The following is a 20644-nucleotide window of genomic DNA, read 5'->3' as shown; positions in this document are numbered from 1 at the left end:
GCTGTGATAGCTGTGGTGTTAATCTAGTGTAAACACACCAATCCTATGAAAAAAAAAAGGGCTGATGGCTTTTTATTTGCATGTTATTGCTTTTTTATGTAACGATTAACTACAGTTTTTTTTATTCTGTGGGTTATGGATAAAATATGTTAATTCTAATAGTTTAAAAAAATGTATTTGACTTTTGGAAATCACCAAGCGACCCCCTGTCACTGCCCGTGACCCCCCAGGGGGTCCCAACCCCCACTTCGGCAACTACTGCTCTAAATGAATAATTACTTAAATGTTTTTCAGCAGTTATTTGTTGTAGCTGAGGTGATATCTTGCACTTGGTTCTTTGGCTCATAATTATAGCACATAAATTAACCTATTTAAGTGCTATTTAGCACCAGTAATGGTTCTGCAGTACCCAATTCACCTGTACCGCATGTCTTTGGACTTGTGGGGGAAACCGGAGCACCCAGAGGAAACCCACGTGAACACAGGGAGAACATGGAAACTCCACACAGAAATGCCAACTGGCCCAGCCGAGGCATTTCAGACCTTCTTGCTGTGAGGCGAACATGCTACCCACTGTACCACAGTGCAGCCCTTATCAAAAATAATTTAAAAATATGTTTGTCATAAAAAACAAAACAATGAACAACATTTTGCATTGTACCAAATAGCATTTAATTAGTGTAACTTGTACCATAAAGTTTTCTAACAATTTGAGGACACATGATTTCATAATCACAATCATTTAAAAACATAATCATAATAAAAATTAGAATAAACTTAGTCTCAAGTAAGGGTATTGTGACAAGCACATGAAAGAAAATAATCTAAATGTAATTACATACAATATTTGTTGGTGAGTTTGTTAAAAGGCACTGGCTTTACTATTTATGATGTGATCACCAGGGGGCGTCGGTAAGAACGCATAAGTCAGGCTTTGTAGTTAGCTGATTTTATACAGCATTTATTTGCAGTCATAAAGGCACATGCGTGTGTGTGTGGTATTTTCTAGAAACAAGAGAGAAATATACCACAATGATTAAACTGCAATTGGTATAATATACAGAACAATATAATATGACATAATATATATAACATCACTTATGGCATACAAGTAAAGATTAACAGAGCATCAGGTCTAAATATGCAGTAAACACATACATGTAAGACACATCCAATGCCCAAATACTGAGTAAACATGGCATTTACATTGCTTAACACTTCACTAATTTATATATCAACACACTTCAATGGTATATAAACTTGCGGGGATAACACGTGCGTCGTTAATAATGGCGTTTGCTCGGAAGCGCGCACCACCCGCGTTCATGACGTAACTGCAATCATGCGGTCCGATCGTCATTCGAAGTTTGCGTTACAACACTAAACCCATATACTAAGTGTTAGAAGCACACAGACAGAAGACATGAACACTTACTTCTTGTAACGCACACACAATAAGCCACTGCATTGAGCCGTTAGCCAGAATCTATTGAACTGCAATGTCCGGCTACAGGAACGGAAATGATATGCGTCTTCTGGGCGGGCCAGACCCAGCTGTCAATCAAACCGGCATCAAATCAGAACGCTAGATATGCCTGGCCTTTACAACAGCCGCCCCAATTTACTTAGTAAATTTACTACAGAAAAGGCCTAAGAATTATCATCTTCTGGTAACGGTGGTAAACGGATCAATTTACTCACAGGTCTAACATATTTGCGATCACCCACTTGTACTTCAGCAGTTCTTATACATCCATCTGCTCCAGGTATTGTGTCAGTGATCTTACCCACCAGCCAGAGAGCTCTGGGAAGTTGCGAATCGATTATTATCACTACTGTCCCTTTCTCCAGATTCTTGGCCTTGTCAGTCATCCATTTTTCCCGCGTCTGTAGTTGAGGCAGATAGCGCTTTATGAAGTGTGCCCAGAAATGATCCGCCAGTATTTGACTGTGTCTCCATTGCTTTTTGCTCAGTAGTTCTGTTTTTGGATAGACAACTTGTGGCAAGCTGGAGTCAGGCCGCCCCATTAGAAGGCTATTTGGAGTTATAGGGTCAATGTCAGCCACATCAGATGGTACATAACCCAACGGCTTGGAATTGAGAATTCCCTCAATCTCTACCAGCACTGTTGTTAATACTTCCTCTGACACATGTTGTGCTCCAAGCGTCTGGTTGAGTGCAGCTTTCAGTGTTCTGATTTCTCTTTCCCAGATACCCCCAAAATGGGGAGCTCCAGGTGGGTTAAAGTGAAACTCTATCTGTTGCTTTGCAAGTTGGCTTTTCAGGGTAGGTTGCAAGTTGTTGAATGCTTCGGTTATTTCTCTCTCACCTCCCTTGAAATTAGTACCCTGGTCTGAAAAGAGCTCATGGGGTTTTCCTCTTCGAGCAATGAATCGGCGTAGAGCCATGAGGAATGAGTCTGAGCTGATGTTGGTTAGCACATCAATGTATACCGCTCTAGTCGTCATACATTTAAAGATAATTCCCCACCGTTTCTCGTTGCGCCGCCCCACTTTGATTATGAAAGGTCCGAAACAGTCCACACCAGTTGAGTAGAATGCAGGTTTGTAAAGTCGAAGGCGAGCAGGGGGTAAATCGGCCATACGGGGGATCTCAGGTTTACCTCGCCATTTTCTACACTCGGTACACTTATGTTGATGATATCTTACAGCCTCTCGTCCTCTCAAAATCCAATATTGTCGGCGGATCTCAGCATATACTCTTTCAGGACCGGGGTGATGCAATTTTTCATCAAAATGCTGTATGAGTAGCTGACTCAGGGGATGTTTGGGTTCTAGTATTATGGGGTGAACAGTTTCTGGATCAAGCAATTCACTGCGTCGTAGACGCCCACCAACTCTAATGAGCCCGGTAGATTTGTCCAGCTCTGGAGCAAGGGTAAGTAACCGACTGTTAGAGGGCAAGGGTTTGCCAGTTGTCAGTGCCTCTAATTCAGTGGGAAAGCATGTAGCTTGTGCTTCCTTCAGTAGGGTGATCTCGGCCTCTGCATAATCTTTGGCGGATAAATCTTCTGGTTTCTTGTCTAGGCCAAATTGTTCCAAAGCTTTGGACTCAACTGCTTGTGATAAACTGTGAAACTGCGAGAATCCCTGAATGGCCTGGGAAAAGTCTATTCTAGTTAAGCCACAAAAGCTTATCTTTGTTTCCTCATCCGTGTTGTCAGTGTTTGGCTTCACTGAGTCATTGGGCCAAGTAAGTGGGTCTTGCCGGAGGAAATGAGGCCCTAGGTTCCATCTTGTAGGTTGTGCAAGCTGCCAAAGTGATTTACCACGAGTGATATCATCTGCCGGGTTATCTTCAGACTTAACATACTTCCATGCTTGAGGAGAGGTTAATTCTTGGATCTCGGCAATTCTTGTGCCTACAAACACCTTGTATCTACAGGACTCCGATTGAATCCAGGTCAGCACCACTTTTGAGTCACTCCATAATGTTAGGTGTTGGATGGGCAGAGTAAGCTCTCTTTCTAAAAGGCTTGCCAACTGAGCTCCAGTTAGGGCAGCGCAGAGTTCCAATCTTGGAATAGACAGCTGCCGCTTAGGTGCAACTCTGGATCTTGCTGCAATGAATGAAACCTCCACTTGGCCTTCTGTATGTTGTGTTCTAAGGTATGCAACTGATCCGTATGCCGATTCTGACGCATCACAGAATATGTGAATATCCCTCACACATGTTTCAGCATCCAGAGGTGGGCTAGTGTAACATCGTGGGATTACAATTCTCTCAATGTTTTGCAGCTCCTCTTCCCATGTACACCAAGCTTGTTGTAGATCATTGGGCAGTTTGGGGTCATCCCAATCACGACTTTTGTCCCACAACCGTTGTATCAGCACTTTAGCCCTGGTGGTATATGGGACAATATAGCCCAAAGGATCATACTGGCTAGCCAAAACATGATAGATGTATCTCAATGTGGGCACTTGCCTTTCTCGCTGCCAGGCCTTGTAGCCCAGTGTGTCTGTTTGACAGAGCCAGCGTAAGCCCAAAGTGGACTCTGCAACATTCCACTGTTTTTCTGAGAGCCACAGCTCATTCTTCTCTGATCTGGCCTCAAGGGGAAGGTGGGCTACAACGGAGGGAATATTACTCGCCCATTGTCTCAGTTCAAACCCACCTGAGGCTAGAAGGGATTGTAGTTTATTCACCAGTTTTGTAGCTTTGTCTTCCGAAGGTACACTCTGCAAGAAATTATCAACATAAAAGTGTCTCTCCACAGACATGCGTGCATCTTCATCTGGTGATGTGTGGTCCCGGGTATGTTTCAAAACGGCGAACGTGGCACAGCATGGGCTACATGTTGTTCCGAAGGGCAATACCTGCCACTCATACACATTTACTGGGCTCTCTCGCTGGATGTTCCTCCATAAGAACCTGAGCAGAGGTTTGTCCTCTGGCAGCAGGCGAATCTGGTGAAACATTCCCTTAATATCACTTGTCACGGCAACTGTATGCTCTCTGAATCGAAGTAATATGCCCAGAAGAGTGGAAGTAAGAGTTGGACCTGGCAAGAGATACTCATTGAGATTGTGACCCTCAAACCGAAACGAACAGTTGTACACCACTCTGTTTTTTCCATTATGGCAAACCATATGGTGTGGTATGTACCAAGACTCCTGTGACTGGTCTACAGCTTCCGGTTTAAGTTTAATGACATAACCAGCTTTCTCTAGTCTGTCAATCTCTTGGTTGTATGATCTTGCCCACTCTTGGTTTCTGCCAAGCCGTTTTTCTAGGCCTCTGAGCTGAGGAAGGACTGCTTCCTTTGGTGCCTGTAGCATTGGCATCTCTTTCTTGCGTAGCAGAGGGGTAGCATACCTGCTCACTCCATCCACATCCACCCTTACGGTCTTAGACTCAAGCAAATTAATGGCATCTTGATCACAGCGTGAGCGAGTCACTTCCTTTTCTGTTCTGTATGGTAAGGTGTCTATTTTCCATAGTCGTTCAACATTTTGCAGAAGCTCCGATGATGAGACAACTGAGGTGAATAGGCATTGCTGTGCTGAGAGCTGATGCTGAACAACATTGGCAGGTCCTTGCAATGTCCAGCCTAATCTAGTTTTGACACCAGCAGGACCACCTGGTGGACCAAAGCGTACTGGTTCAATTGGGGCAATCAGATGATGGTGGTCAGAGCCTATTAGTAACAATGGCTGTACTTGAGAGAAACTATGAAGGGGCAGACTCTTGAGATGATTAAATTTCTCTTGTAGAGCTTGAACTGGATGTGAGTGCTTTGCTAGCCCTAAATGGTTTGCAGTGAATGCACCCCGTATTTTGAATTTCTTGTTGGGCTGAGAGGCAGGGGATAGAGTGAAGGACACCTTGGCACCTGAAAGCACTTGTGTGTCATGTCTGACTGTCCTCAGCGCAAGGTTCTCTGGCTCACCATTGATCTTAAGCTGCTGCGCTGCCTCGTGCAATAAGATGGTGCGCTCTGAACCATCATCGAGTATGGCGTAAGTTGTCAATGTATGTTTGCCATTGTGCAACAGTACCTTACTGATTTTTAGAAGAACCTGGCTGCCACCTACTGGACGGTCTAGGTATAGAGTTTGACTCTCTTGCTGCACTTCGGGACTCTTTGCTGCTGCAGACCTGCTATTTACCTCATGCAGAGTGGTTAGATGCTTTCCTGTGCAAACCTTACATGCGGCTTTCAACTTGCATTGTGCTGCCTGATGTCTCCCTCCACACTTCCAGCATCTTTTATTAATTTTAATCCAGTTAGCTTTCAGCTCAGAAGGCAGCTGTGCAAAATTACAACACTGATTAAGGAAGTGTTGTTTGTTGTCACAGTATTGACAGTACACTGACCTGTTAAAGGTTTCTTTCTCTGGCTCCTTTGTTGTTGTACTGCTCAGAGACTGATCTGTACTGTGCAGGATGGCAGTTGGCTGTTGAGGGTGTTTGCGTGGCCGCTGAGCCTCTTTATATGGAGCACTACGTCCTTTTAGCTCACTCAAATGAACTCTACTGTCTGTGGGCTGCACTTGCAATTCAAACTCGAGCCAGTCTGAGAAATCTAACAGGTTAGGTATAGGGTTTCTGAGTGGGTGGATGTACCTTTTGAAATTTGCTCGAAGATCATGGGGCAGTTTGGACATGAGTCTAGCCACGTGTGAGCCACACTGAAGTTCAATACTTCCTTTGTCACCCAGCTGGTCGAGCATCCCCACCAGTGCTCTTACTCTTAGAGCGAACCTCCTAAAAGCCTGGGTATCTCCACTTCGCATGTTGGGGCCTTCCATCAGTTCAGCAATTCTCTGTAATGCCAGCTGGTGGGGCTGTCCATAGTGTTCAGTCAGAGATTGCATGGTGTATGAGTAAGGATAAGGGGAGTTACTGTATGAGTCAGCTATAAGAAGAGCTTCCTCAACTTTCAAATGCTCCACCAGAATCTGATATTTGAACTGCTCCGTAGCATCTTGTGGTAGCAAATTCTCAAGAGATATCTTTAAACGTGCAAATTGTCGTGGGTCTTCTGATGTAAAATCAGGTATAGAGGGTGTGGGGCCTCTGTAGGTGCTCTCTCTAGCAGGGGGTGGCCGACCAGCAGACACAAAATTTCTTATTGGATTGTGTGGCTGTATCCTTTCTAACTGTTTGTGAGGCATTAGAACAGGTTGGGTGGCACGATAAGTCATCTGTGGCTGGTTTGGGCCATAACTACAGTAGTCATCTTGGTTATGCACTGGGTATGCCCTGGTATCAGGTTGCGGCTGAGCATAGTAGGGTGAACTATGATGATATGGGACATGTATGTTTTCTGGTAGAGATCTAATGCTCATTCTGGACAGTTCATTTGAAATGGCCGAAACACTAACCTGATCATCCACCACAGGTTCACAGACTTCAGCCTCCTTAGCAGCTGGTTTATTGGAGTTCAACCTAAAGGACCGGTGAGAGCGTGGAGCTGGTATTGGTGTGAATTTAGCTTGCGTACTAGAAGCCCCAATTACTGGTTTGGTTCGAGGCAAAGGAATAGGGCTCTGGAGTACAGTCGTTCCAGTGTCAACTCTTTGACTCATTTCTCTGAGTGTACGGTACAGTTGAACATTCTCTTCTCTTAGCCGTTGAATGACTGCTTGAGCCTCTTTATCTTCATATGGCTCTCCATCTCTTTCATTTTCTGAACACTGAATGAAGGGTGTCATCCCGGCAGCTCCTTCTGACTGATAATGAGCTCCTTGCCACTCTGATTCACGTTGGTAGAGCTCATGTTGCACTTTAGATGCAGGTGGATAAGTGTGTTGAAACCCACTGTATTCCACTTCGAAATCGGCTAAATGTCTTGGAGGCTTTGGCACTCGTTTGTGACATACTTCTGACTCAGGCTCTGTAATATGACTGGCTCTGGACATGTTATCCATGATAATCACATCAACTCCGGCTCGAAGGACCATAAGTTGTTGGTGAGTTTGTTAAAAGGCACTGGCTTTACTATTTATGATGTGATCACCAGGGGGCGTCGGTAAGAACGCATAAGTCAGGCTTTGTAGTTAGCTGATTTTATACAGCATTTATTTGCAGTCATAAAGGCACATGCGTGTGTGTGTGGTATTTTCTAGAAACAAGAGAGAAATATACCACAATGATTAAACTGCAATTGGTATAATATACAGAACAATATAATATGACATAATATATATAACATCACTTATGGCATACAAGTAAAGATTAACAGAGCATCAGGTCTAAATATGCAGTAAACACATACATGTAAGACACATCCAATGCCCAAATACTGAGTAAACATGGCATTTACATTGCTTAACACTTCACTAATTTATATATCAACACACTTCAATGGTATATAAACTTGCGGGGATAACACGTGCGTCGTTAATAATGGCGTTTGCTCGGAAGCGCGCACCACCCGCGTTCATGACGTAACTGCAATCATGCGGTCCGATCGTCATTCGAAGTTTGCGTTACAACACTAAACCCATATACTAAGTGTTAGAAGCACACAGACAGAAGACATGAACACTTACTTCTTGTAACGCACACACAATAAGCCACTGCATTGAGCCGTTAGCCAGAATCTATTGAACTGCAATGTCCGGCTACAGGAACGGAAATGATATGCGTCTTCTGGGCGGGCCAGACCCAGCTGTCAATCAAACCGGCATCAAATCAGAACGCTAGATATGCCTGGCCTTTACAACAATATTACTGCGTATGAGTAAAAGTTACTCATAACTTTTGATTTTACTTCATTTTTTAAGTAAAAATAGCATTTTTTTCCCCACAGTGAATAAGAATACTTTTTTCCAGTTTGTGAAAATTTGTAGGCACTACTTCCTATGGGCTTTTAAATACTAGTTCTGAATTTAAACATGGTTTTGGGGTGGTTACAATAGCATTTTCGTTTGACTGACTTCCATTCATATGCAGGCAAATGCGGGAGACCGGAAACACAAGCATGGGCAAAGTTTCACAATTGGCTGCATTCAAAAATTCAAGTCTGGTGAACTCAGCCCTGTGATCATAGCTTAAGTCAGTGTATAACTGATTGCATATATACATGGTGTATTTTAAAGCTGCTGCCTATAAAGCAAGATGTTAGATAAAGGTTATATGTAACAAATATGTTCATTTACCTTTTGATTAAGAATACAACCAGAGCAGTGCTTTATGCCAACTTGTTTACACTTTACAATAAGTTGCTAAAAATATTGCAGCTTAAAAATGTATAGCAGTTCAAATAAGATCCTGATTTTTATATAACAATTTAAAACTTCAAAGCTTTCAGGATGGCCTAATTAAAAACTGACATCACGTCTGAGCTTCGGATAATCAAAATACAACAGTCTTTATAATATTTTGTTCTCAAACATTTGTTTTACATAATTCCACAAACTATTGACATTTATTCATATTTTAAATAACAACAACAACAACAACAACAATAATAATAATAATAAAAAAGTAATGTACCGCATTTCTTTGGGGGGAATCGGAACACCCGGAGGAAACCCACACGAACGCAGGGAGAACATGCAAACGCCAACTGACCCAGCCGAAGCTCGAACCAGCTACCTTCTTGCTGTGAGGCAACAGCACTACCTACTGCACCACTGCGTTACTCAACAACAACAATAATAATAATAATAATAATAATAATAATAATAATAATAACAACAACAATAATTTAGAAATGCATTCTACAAAATATGTTTTATGATAAGGGATGCTTATAGGACTGTTGTTAATTTAAGTTTGGGTAAAACATTTTTTTTCACATAATAAACTAATAAAGTAATATTTATTGCAAATTTTACATGATAATTAAAAAATATATATATTATATGAATATAATTTGCAGCTTTTTGTTGTTGTTACAATAGACAGGTTTAAATTCGTTTTTAGACAACACAATACCAACTTTTTAAACCTTAAATGAGTTAAATCAATAATTACATAAACTCAAACCCATATTAAATCTTGCTTAAACCCATATACCTAATAAAGCCAGTGAAACAAAAAAAAACTGAACATATTCAATGAGTTTTTTTTTTCTCTTAGCTGTATGTTTATGTGAGTTAAATTTATTTTTTCCATCAAGAAAAGCAAAACTGAAAGCTTGTCTAAACATTCACCGTTTAATTATCTTTTACTAGAAAACGAAACTTCAACCTTTGAACGCAACAGGGATCAGCACAACAGCTTTAACTGTTTAGATTTTTCAGTCTCCGCCCACTTTCACATCACCGAACGTGCGCAGCGAATCGTTCATACGTCCAGCCTGACTCCGCCCCCTTTCCACCCCGTTGTCTGTCTGATACTAGGCGATGCGACCTATCCGTGCGCGCCCTCACATATACAAGATACCGAGGTGATCATATTTCACTACATTTCTCTGACCAAACACGCAAGCTGCCGTGAAGAATCTTACTGAGACCGGTGTCACGCTGATCGGACCACATAGACACTACAGCAAAGCGACATCGTTTCGCTTTTACTTTGTCCTCGATGATGGCAGCTCAGGATTTCAATTTTTTACTCGCCACGGACTCTTATAAGGTAAGAATCACTTGCTTCGAGCCGTTCAACAACAGAAACCCAAGCGCGTGACAGGACTTTACCGATTCTGACAGAAGCCCTTTGTGCTTTAGCCGTCGCGTATACGTGCAGATTAAACCAACTTTGACCTTGTGAATCGATGAAATTTAAATGAAACTAGTATTTGGATTGACTTGCGAACGTGATAGGATCGTCATTATGGCGTTTTGGTCATGTTTGTTGAAGGGTATTGCCGAAAGCCCAGCTTGATTTTAAATGCCCCACTCATTGAACGCTGAGCGCGGGGGCGGGGCTTATGCAGAATGACCTCGTGCGGCTTTTTGCTTCGCCAGAGGCCACAGCTCGTGACGTCATACAACACAGCACATCACTGCAGTCGAGGAATCGAAACTCGTTTTATAAAACTATTGTGGGAATTCTTTTATTATTTCTTATTCATACTGTTTTCTTAATTTAAGTCTTGACTGACACTTCAGTTTGGGTATAAATTCTCACTATCAACGGTTTGCTTATTAGTTGCCTTAACAGCACCTTAATAAGCAGCAAATAAAAATTTTATTTGAAGCAAAAGTAGTGAACTGATCTCCAAACTAAAGTGTGACCAATTTTTATTTTTTTGATAATTTATTAATATAAAAAGTTCATTTACAGGAAAACTAAATATACTTAGTCTTCTTGTTAACTGTATTTTTCAGGTTTTCTGGTCAAATACTGGTCCCACTTTATATTAAGTGGCCATAACTACTATGTACTTACATGTAAATATAAATACTATGCACTTACTGTGTTCATAGTGCATTGCAGAACACTTCTGGTGCTCTTGAGGTGGGATATGGGTACAGTTAGAGACAGGTTTGGTGGTATGAGTAGGTTAAAGAGTAGGTTAAGCTGTAAGGGATGGTCAACAGTGTAATTATAAATGTAATTAACTAAATTAATTACAGATGTAATTAAATGCAGGTATTTAATCAAGCATAAGTATAAACATGTATTAACACAATAAGTACAATGTAACTAATTATTAATTACAGTGTAAGTACATATTAGTTAAGGTTACTTAATATAAAGCGGGACCCAAATACTTTATATTTATTTATTTATTTATTTGCTGAAATACATAATTACTAAGTGACTATTATTATCTAATTTAATAAGAAAGCTTAAGGCGTAATAATAATAATAGTAATTCTTTATTAGTAGTAGAAGTAGTATTTTATATTTTATTATTGTCACTGCTTCCTCATGTTGACATTGAACTGTGCTGTTTAAAATGCCTTGTTTAATATTGGTGAGAAAGTTTTGTAGCAATAAATGTATTGGAAATTTACTTTACATTGTTATAATTAGAATCATATAAGTAACAAAGTATCACAGCAACAAAACCACAAAAATATATAAAAATAATGTTAATTCTTAGTTAGTCTGGTGCAGTTAATTTTAAATATACATAATAGAGAGAGTTTACAGCTAGAAGGTCAGAATTTTTAAAGGAAATAAATAAAATAGCAATGGAAAACAGACTGTTGGTGCTAGAAGACCAATGTCTGAATAGAGAATAGATGAAGGAGTGTATTTTGTTTTAGATATACACTACCGGTCAAAAGGCGGCATTTATTAAATGTAAAAAAAGTTAAATTGTTAAATATTTATAAAAAAAAAATAAAAAAAAAAACTGCTTTCTTTATTGTATGTAGTTTCAAATGAAATCATTACTCCAGTCATTATTGCTTTTATTACTATTACCATTAATAATAATAATAACAATAACAACAACAATAATAATAATAATAAATAAATATTAGAGTGATTGCTGAAGGATCATGTGACTGAAGGCTGGAGTAAGGAAGTTGAAAATTCATCTTTAAAATCACTGAAATAAATAATTAACTTAAATGATAAACTACTTTTGAACAGTAATAACATTTCACAATTTTACAATTTGTACTGTATTTTTGATTAAATAAATGCAGCCGTAGTGAGCAGGATAAGCTTATTTTAAAACATTTAAAAATCTTACTGACCCAAACTTTTGACCAGTAGTGTAATAAAAAAGATAGAATAGAAAATAGATCAGATGGTGATTGAGGACCAGGGCATTTTTTTCTAGAAGTAAAATGGTGAAAAGGCTTGTTTCCAGACAATCCAGATCAACAAAAGAACCATGCAATGTAAGGTGTATTACTAGTTTCAGTTTGTCTCACATTACATTACACAGATCGGGGGTTTTACGGCAGTAAAAGAAGTACTGATTACTGAGTACTGATTAAAAACAAATTTGTCTTCCGCCATTTCTTGTAAATGGTCCTTGACATCAAACACAATAGTTGTTTCTTTTGTTATGTGACAACTTTAACCTGATTCCTTATCTTGATCTTTGACATGGTCAGGACAAAATGAAAGAATAGAGCTCTGGTCATGTGACTGATTACAGCAAACTATAAACTCAGCACTTTCATTTATAATTCATCAAACTATCAAAACTATCTTTAGAATGTCAACTACTTTCCACAGAGGTAAATGTTTGACTATCTCTATTTAAAGTCAGATTAAATCAGTTAAAGCACATTGTTAACATTTGATCACATTAGATATACAATAAAAACAAATTTTGTGAATTATGTCAATTTAAAATGATTGATTCCTGAGTGAATATATTTGCCTCTTAAGAAACATTTACTACAGTTAATTATCAGCGTTAAAACATTGCAACATCATTGCGTGTGTGTGTGCGTGTGTGTGTGTGTGTGAACGGTTTTGATGCATTTTTCTATCAAGAGCACTTGAAATTGATTATAAATCACACTAAATACTTTTATAATGTTGTACAACATTGTTTGTTATTATTTCAAATAAACACAGTTATGTTTAACTTTCTATTCCTCAAAGAATCCTGGAAAGTAAAAATGTATCACACTTTTCACAAAAATATGAAGCAGGGAAAAATATTTATTTATTGGAAATAGGGCTGCACCATGTATCGTTTGAACATCGATATCGCAATGTGTGTATTCATAATTGTCACATTGCAGGATTAGATTATTTATTAAATATAAAAAATAAAGATATAATTTTTATACAATGATGGCTGTGTTATTTTACGCATGATTGTTACATTTTTGTATTTGAATACTGTTAGACTCCACAGATAACCTTAAAGCACTGTTTATTTCACTTTTAATTAGTTTAATTCAGTCGTATGATGGTAATTTATTACATTTTTTAAAATACTTTTCAATCAAATTCAATTTTATTTATAATACACTTCAAAACAACACAGTTGACCAAAGTGTTGAAGATAGAGTGTAAAACAAAGCGTAGCACATACTTTAAAATACAAATAAATAAACATAAAATGCCAACATGTCACGCTGTGCTAAAAGCCAAATTGAACAAGTGGGTTTTAAGAAGAGTCTTTAAAACAGTAATGGAAAAGGCTTGTCTATTATACAATGACAGCCCATTCCACAATTTAGGTGCGGCCACAGCAAAAGCCAGATCCCCTCTGAGCTTTCTACTGGTGGAGCTGGTTGGCTGACCTGAGCAGGGACAGAGAAGCTCAGACAGGTAAAGAGGTGCAGCACCATTCAGACTCTTAAAAACAAATAAATTAAATGAAAAAACTTGATCACCCCAGTTGATCTAAATGAACGAAATCTTTCCAAATAGAGCTATTCAAATCATCTGGTGAAATTATATTCATGTCGCAATATATATCACAGCAAAATAAAATATCACAATGTCAGATTTATCCAATATCGTGCAGCCCTAATTGGAAATAATAACAATTTTTAATAAAAATTGATCACCAAAATTGATCAGCAAAACTGCTTATTAGAATGATTTTTAAAAGATCATGTAACACAGATTATGCAGATACATTTTAAAATATATTCCAATTTTTTATTGCAATTACATTTCCTAAATAACTTAAAAAAGGGAGATTTTTCCCTTCGAAAGCAATAACTAATCTTGAATGTTTTCAATCATTTGAGTTTGAGCATTATAGTGTATTAGTATATTTGTTTTCTGTTTTAGAATCCTCAAATCCTTAACTGGGTTTTTGAAGATCTTTACAGCTGTTCTGTAATTCTCAATCTTGGCTCAAAGCTGAGTTTGTGTAATAATCTCTGGCACACAACAGCAAGCCGAATATCCCTTTTGGATCCATGTTGACATCCCACCCAAAATTAATAAATAAAACTTTTTCTTTTTAATTAACTTTAGCATAAACAATGGTTAAGTGAAAGTTTGATATCTGCCAGTGTTAAAGTGGTACAAATGAATCATGGTGCCAATACAGGTTCCTCCAGATATCACGGTTTAGTGAATGATGTTTGGGCTAATGTTCAAAGAAACACAGTCCACAGAAACAACAGAAGGTTTCATTTGAAGAGGAACACCCTGCGTTCAGAAAGTATTTAGCATCCTACTCATTTAGAGTGCTTGATAAGCCAGTTTGTTACTAATATTATCATACATTTTCAATGAGTATTGTACATCTCAGCTCAGCTTTACTCATTTAAACCAGCCCTTTGCAAAGATTTTGTCAAAAAGTTTGAATAGTATTTGTGAAAACCATATTATGGCAGCAGCTGTTCTTTGTTTTGAAAGATTGTCTGATTAAAAGATTGTCTTCCATTCTTTATGTACGCACACAGTAAAAAATACACAGAAAAGAATTGTATTATGGGACCTTGATCTCTGCTTTGTCTACTTTATGTGTTAAAAAATTAAACTGCAGTTTAACAACGTGACTTTTATTGACATTTTAATCAAATATTGTGTGAGTAGAAATAAATTAGAGAGAGAGAGAGAGAGAGAGAGAGAGAGATAAGTCTGTAAAAAAGGAGTACTGGCAGTTTATTACCAGATGTTTACTGTAATTTACTGCAATATTAAAGACAATATGTCAATTCAAAATATTGCATGTTAAAAAGTTTGAAAAAGTGACTTTTACTTACGTCAAAAGTTGTTGGGCCAAATGTTTAATGTTATCAGACATTGATCTTTTATCTGGAGAGACTTTAAATCAAATATTTTTAAATGTGAATCCTTTAAAAAAGGTACAATAATTATCAGAAGTAAACCTTAAAAATCTGTCTTAAAACTCATATTTATAAAACGTTTATAAAATGCCTTATCTGGTTTTGCCATGAAATAGCCAGAGGTGCTGATATGGCAATTTATTCAAAACTCTCTTTCTCTCTCTCTCTCTCTCTCTCTCTCTCTCTCTCTCTCTCTCTCTCTCTCTCTCTCTCTCTCTCTCTCTCTCTCTCTCTCTCTCTCTCTCTCTCAAAAGACTGATATAGATCAAGCACTGTAAACAATGCAGTGTTCCACTCAATCCCTTCATTTTGTCTCAACACAAATCAATTACGTTAACTTAATGCATAAGTCTCAAACTCAATTCCTCGAGGGCTGCTAGGCATGGGCTGGTATAAGATTCTGACGGCATGATAACCTTTTTTATTGTGATTACTGCTCTAAAATAAGTTATTTTTAAATGTCTGGGTAAAAAACTAAAACTAACAAATAAATCGTTGACTTTTGCTGTCTTCATTAATTTAAAAAACGAATTCTTTATAATTTTAAATTTATAATTTTAAACTGTTGTTCCAAAAAAATGTAAATAAAAAATATTTTCCAAACCACAGTATATCTTGAAAACGGTTATCGTCCCATAAGGGCCGCAGGTCTGCACAGTTTTGCTCCAACCTTAATCAAACACAGCTGATCTAGTAGTGTCTAGTAGTCTTGAATACCTTGCTTAGTTGGATCAGCTGTGTTTGATTAGGTTTGGAGCAAATCTGTGCAGAGCTGCGGCTCTCCAGAAATTGAGTTTGAGACCTATGACTTAATGGTTTTTACAGTTTTAAGCTGACTGAACATTTATGAAGTTGTTCCAAAAAGAACTCAAGAACTGTGTTGTTTCAGCTCATTTTATTTAAGTAGTTTGAACAAGCAGCAAAGATATTGTGACTGAGGTCTCATAATGCAATCTAAAAGCACAAAAGAAAGTCATAAATAAAAAAATTGAAAATGGAAATTTTTAGCCTTTGCACAAGTAACATTAATAGATTTTCAGGGTTGATTTGAAAGTTGGCCGGCTGAACCGATGAAACATCACATGGACTTTTATTTGTTTCTCAAGTAGCAGATGTAGATTTAATTTGTTTTGCTTTGAACAAAAGAGCACAGAAAACTATAGGCCCTCTGTTATGGGGGATCAAGAAAAGTGGCCGTGTGTTGTTTATGCAGATTATAACCCTGGGCGCTGAAGGCGGGGCTCTTTTTAATATTAAATTTGCTTCCAGAGTATAATGGCAGGCCTGTGCTTGTAAAGCAAGACTCTTTATCGAGCCACCCCAGCTGTAGCTTGACAGTATCAGTGTACAGTAAACAGGATTTTGATAAAATGCCAAGAGATGCACGTGCACAACTTGAAGTTGACAGATTCAGAAGACCATGGAAGCAATGCAATTGTGTGTCTCAGCAACACAATCTCACGCCATTTCATAACTTTTTGATTTAATGTCTAATTTGCATAAATCCATACAATCTTATCTGTACAATTTAGTATGATTTGTTTATCCTCTCCTTTTAAAAATCATGCGATTCATAGGAATTTGTACGGATTAGCCACTAAACTGACAAAACGTAAAATAGTTACGTTTCCTCGTTAGATAATGCTGGTCTCATATATCTAATACGCATATATAGTTTTCAATTTAATAATACCCATTGCTACCCTATCATTTAAAAGTTTGGATCAGGGCTTAACAATATTAGGGATTAATTAAATATCAAATAAATGCTGTTCTCTAGGGCGGCGCGGTGGCTCAGTGGTTGGCAGTGTCACCTCACAACAAGAAGGCCACTAGTTCGAGTCTCAGCTGGGTATGCATGTTCTCCCCGTGTTTGCATGTGTACGAATGGGTTTTTAACTACAACGGTTCAAACGGTATTTCTGCCAATTGACTAAAAAGTTATCAATATGATGGTAAAAAACTGTACATTTCTAGTCAAACTATCCTTCAGCAATCTTATACCTATGTATTGAATTGCAATATGGAGCAATTAAGAGTAGGAAAAGAGGGCAGAGGAAAGTTTACCAACTATTTTGTCTCTTTCTTGACCATGTCACCAAAGCCCAAATACTGAAACATACAAACTGACCAATCAACATGTGACCACATCGTAAAACCCCCAAAGTCCACACACCAGTCCCTGATCTCATCAGTATCTGCCTTTGGAATCTGTATGAACCTTCTTGGTGAAAAAGACATGTTTTGCCATTTAAACAAATGCATGTGATAATTTGCCTTCCTACACGTGGGTTTCCTCCGGGTGCCCCGGCTTCCCCTACAATCCAAAGACATGCGCTATAGGTGAATGAATAAACTAAATTGTCTGTAGTGTATGAGTGTGTGTGTGAATGAGTGTGTATGGGTGTTTCCTAATACTGGGTTGCGGCCGGAAGGGCATACACTGCGTGAAACATGTGATGGAAAAGTTGGTGGTTCATTCCGTTGTGGCGAGCTCTGAAGTAGAGACTAAGCCAAAGGAAGATGAATAAACTTTCTATTCAAAGAATCCAGAAATAAATGTAGAATAATAATATTTATCAGTAGAAATGTTTTTATAACTTATAATGCTACAGTTCTTGAGCATCTAAAACTGTTGAACGATTATAGAAAGATCAAGTGACACTGAAGCCTTAAGTAGTGATACTGAATATTCTGAAAGTGCTGATTTACTGTATTTTTGATTAAAAAAAAAGCAGTTTTTGGTAATGAAAATAGTGGTGTATGTTAGTGTGTATGCAATTCTGATTCTAAAACCTTTTTCTTTGCAGATTACCCACTACAAGCAATACCCTCCTAATATAAATAAAGTGTACTCCTATTTCGAATGCCGGCATAAAAAGGGGGCGCAGTTCAGCGAGGTGGTGTTTTTTGGCCTGCAGTATCTCCTGAAGAAATACCTAACAGGTAATTCGAACAGTAAAGTCATGTTGACAAATCAGAAGCCTCAAAAAAGGGTTATTGTCGGTTTGGTTGGCTGACAACATGATGGACTGGCCATTACATCTTGTAAATAACAGAGATTCTGGTGCACAATCAGATATCACACAAAAGGAAATGCCAAAAAGATGCAGATTTGAAAATACCTGTGGTCATGTACAGTAGATGGGTCCTAAGTGATAATTCACGCTATTAACTAGTGTCTTATTACTGGTCAGTTATGAGGATATTGACTGTTTATTAGTACTTATAAAGAATTATCTTATTCTACATTCCGGAACTACTACTAATAAGCAGCTAATTAAGAGTTTATTGAGCTAATAGTCTTGGTTAATGGTTTGTTACCAGCATGAATTAAAATAAATTTAAAACGAATATCCAATTTAATTAAATTCAAATGTGACCAAATTATTGATGTGTGAGTCATTTTTGCTGTGAAGCAATACTACATGAAGACAGTTAAACCAAAGCAAATGTAAATGATTCTATAAAGTTTATTAAAGTACATTCGAATGATACTGAGGACATAAAGTTGTCCAAAAATTGAACTATTCAAATTATCTCTAAACATTTGTGTAAGAAAATCGTCAGTTCCCAAAGGTTGCATTTCATAGTCAACAGATATCTATAGTTGTCCATCTTGGCCAGTGCTGAATTTGTGTAATAATCTTTGAGCTTCACTCTAGTCTTTGACAGTGTTAATTGTTAAAATAGGTCACAAGTGTTACAAAGTGAACCTTTATGGCGATACAGGTTCCTCCAGATATCACAAATTAGTGAGTCACATTTGGGCTGATGTTCAGAGGAACTCATAATTACACAAAAACAGCAGAAGATTTCTTGGAACAACCTGATCATACTTTTTACATAAGACCGTTGTACATTTCAGCTTAGTTTTACATGTTAAAATTATTTTGCACAGATTTAAAAAGTCAGCATGTTATCCCAGCAGATGTGTTTTTTTTAAAGATTGTCATGAGTTAAGTTAGAAACACAAAATAATCTGAGTACATATTAAACAAATGATAAAAACTAGAGCAGTGTTTCTCAACCACGTTCCAGGAGGACCACCAGCTCTGCACATTATCCATGTTTCCTTAACCAAACACACCTGATTCAGATCATCAGCTGTAATGACCTGTAATGAGTGTGACAGACAAAGGAGACATCCAAAACATGCAGGAACGTGGTTGAGAAATACAGAACTAGACGAAGCAATAGTGACCACATAATTTCTACAAACAAATTCTGCCAGATTCAGTAAAGTCCACAGAGCATCGTCTTTTTGCTTCAGTAGTTCTGAAAATCCAGCATTAACTTGAGCATTGTGTGTGAACAAATCTGTGGTAAAATTAAGTGAACAAAGATCTTATTGATGCAGTTAAAAGAATAGTTCACCGAAAAAGGTAAATTCCTACATAAAAGAAGATATTTTGAAAAATGTTGGAAACCTGTGACCATTGACATCCATAGTAGGAAAAACAAATACTATTAAAGTAAATGGTTACAACATTCTTCTAAATATCTTCTTTATGTTCAATGTAACAAAACATTTTTTGGAACAAGCCAAGAGTGAGTAAATTAGGATTTTTTTCTTTTTTGAGTGAACTATCCTTTAAAAATTAAGTTTCTCTTCTCTTTCCCGATGTTGGAAGGTTGTTGCTGCATCCCATTTTACATACTTATACTACGCCCTAAAAGTTTGTACTTTTTTTTGTGAACGAAAAGTATATACTTTCAAGTGTGAAACAGAAGACTATGCAAGCGTTGGGACATACTACATTCTTTTTAACAGAACGTTATGTTGCTTAGTTACGTCCCCTGTCAATCAACTTGACACATCATCAACATTTCTTTCATGTTTAATAACCTACCTGGAAAAGCAGCAGCAGGGTAATCTCCCATTCACGAGTCTTTCATGCAGAGAAATCTTCTCAGGTCTTTGGGTAATTATGCATTCAGAAGTTAATGTCCAAACACATCTTGACATATGTTCACATTGTTGTTGCAGATGACATATAACATGGAAAATGCAATTTAAATATTTTTCAGTTCGCTAGTTATTAATTCATGGTCATTCTAACAACTTTACCGAAGCCTCTCTACTTGACAGTTGGTCTAGCGCGTCAGCCATGTTTGTAGTTTGATTACAGTTTTTAATTTAAGTTTGTAGTTCTAATCAAATTTCAAGTCCAACAGGCAATGCATTGTGAGCAATATTAGCTGTTAGAGTACAGACAGTTATACACTTTGAATTTTTACCGGAAATGGTAAACCCTCAGGGAACCTGTTGCATACTTTTTTAACATGGTTTGGGACATACTAATTCTATTTTTGAATACTATTTAGGATGGAAATATGCGAATTGGGACTCAGCAAGTGTTTTTCCACAACTTGTGTCCTGTTATCTATATAGCCATCTTTATCGCTTGAATTTGGGTTGATTTGCATCTTTCATTGTTTACCAACTGAAGTTTGAATCAGCTAAACATTGATACAGAAGCAGGCCTGTGTTTTAAACACCCTGATAAAGCATTGCAAAATGTTTTTGAAACTGAAACGGTGCTGC

At 37.7% G+C, this 20644-nt stretch overlaps 2 protein-coding genes across 3 annotated transcripts in view; one reads left to right on the top strand and one right to left on the bottom strand.

Annotated features, from left to right (window-relative positions):
• Positions 1-706: 706 nt before the first annotated feature.
• LOC130237344 (uncharacterized) lies at positions 707-8185 on the bottom strand. Of its 2 annotated transcripts, none has more exons than XR_008838536.1 (2): positions 1436-8185; positions 707-1005 (listed from the first exon to the last, which is right to left on the bottom strand). XR_008838536.1 is itself a non-coding variant. In XM_056468264.1 (2 exons), the coding sequence occupies exon 2, from the start codon at positions 7426-7428 to the stop codon at positions 1651-1653; it is 5778 nt and encodes a 1925-aa protein (XP_056324239.1). In that variant the 5' UTR covers positions 7429-7589; positions 8020-8185; the 3' UTR covers positions 707-1650. The 2 variants fall into 2 exon arrangements, 1 of the variants encoding a protein (XP_056324239.1); XM_056468264.1 differs by having other exon boundaries at positions 707-7589; positions 8020-8185.
• A 1612-nt stretch (positions 8186-9797) lies between these two features.
• Positions 9798-20644, top strand: part of nampt2 (nicotinamide phosphoribosyltransferase 2) — a 42405-nt gene continuing 31558 nt past the window's right edge. Inside the window, exons 1-2 of the mRNA XM_056468357.1 lie at positions 9798-10051; positions 17907-18042. Of these exons, the coding sequence (XP_056324332.1) occupies positions 10001-10051; positions 17907-18042 (187 nt within the window). The 5' untranslated portion in view covers positions 9798-10000. The remainder of the gene's footprint in view (positions 10052-17906; positions 18043-20644) is intronic.

This window comes from Danio aesculapii, chromosome 11, assembly GCF_903798145.1.
Source record: "Danio aesculapii chromosome 11, fDanAes4.1, whole genome shotgun sequence".
In the NCBI taxonomy this organism is placed as follows: domain Eukaryota; kingdom Metazoa; phylum Chordata; class Actinopteri; order Cypriniformes; family Danionidae; genus Danio; species Danio aesculapii.
The sequence above is the reverse complement of the archived record's forward strand: the minus strand, read 5'-3'. Positions and strand labels throughout refer to the sequence as shown.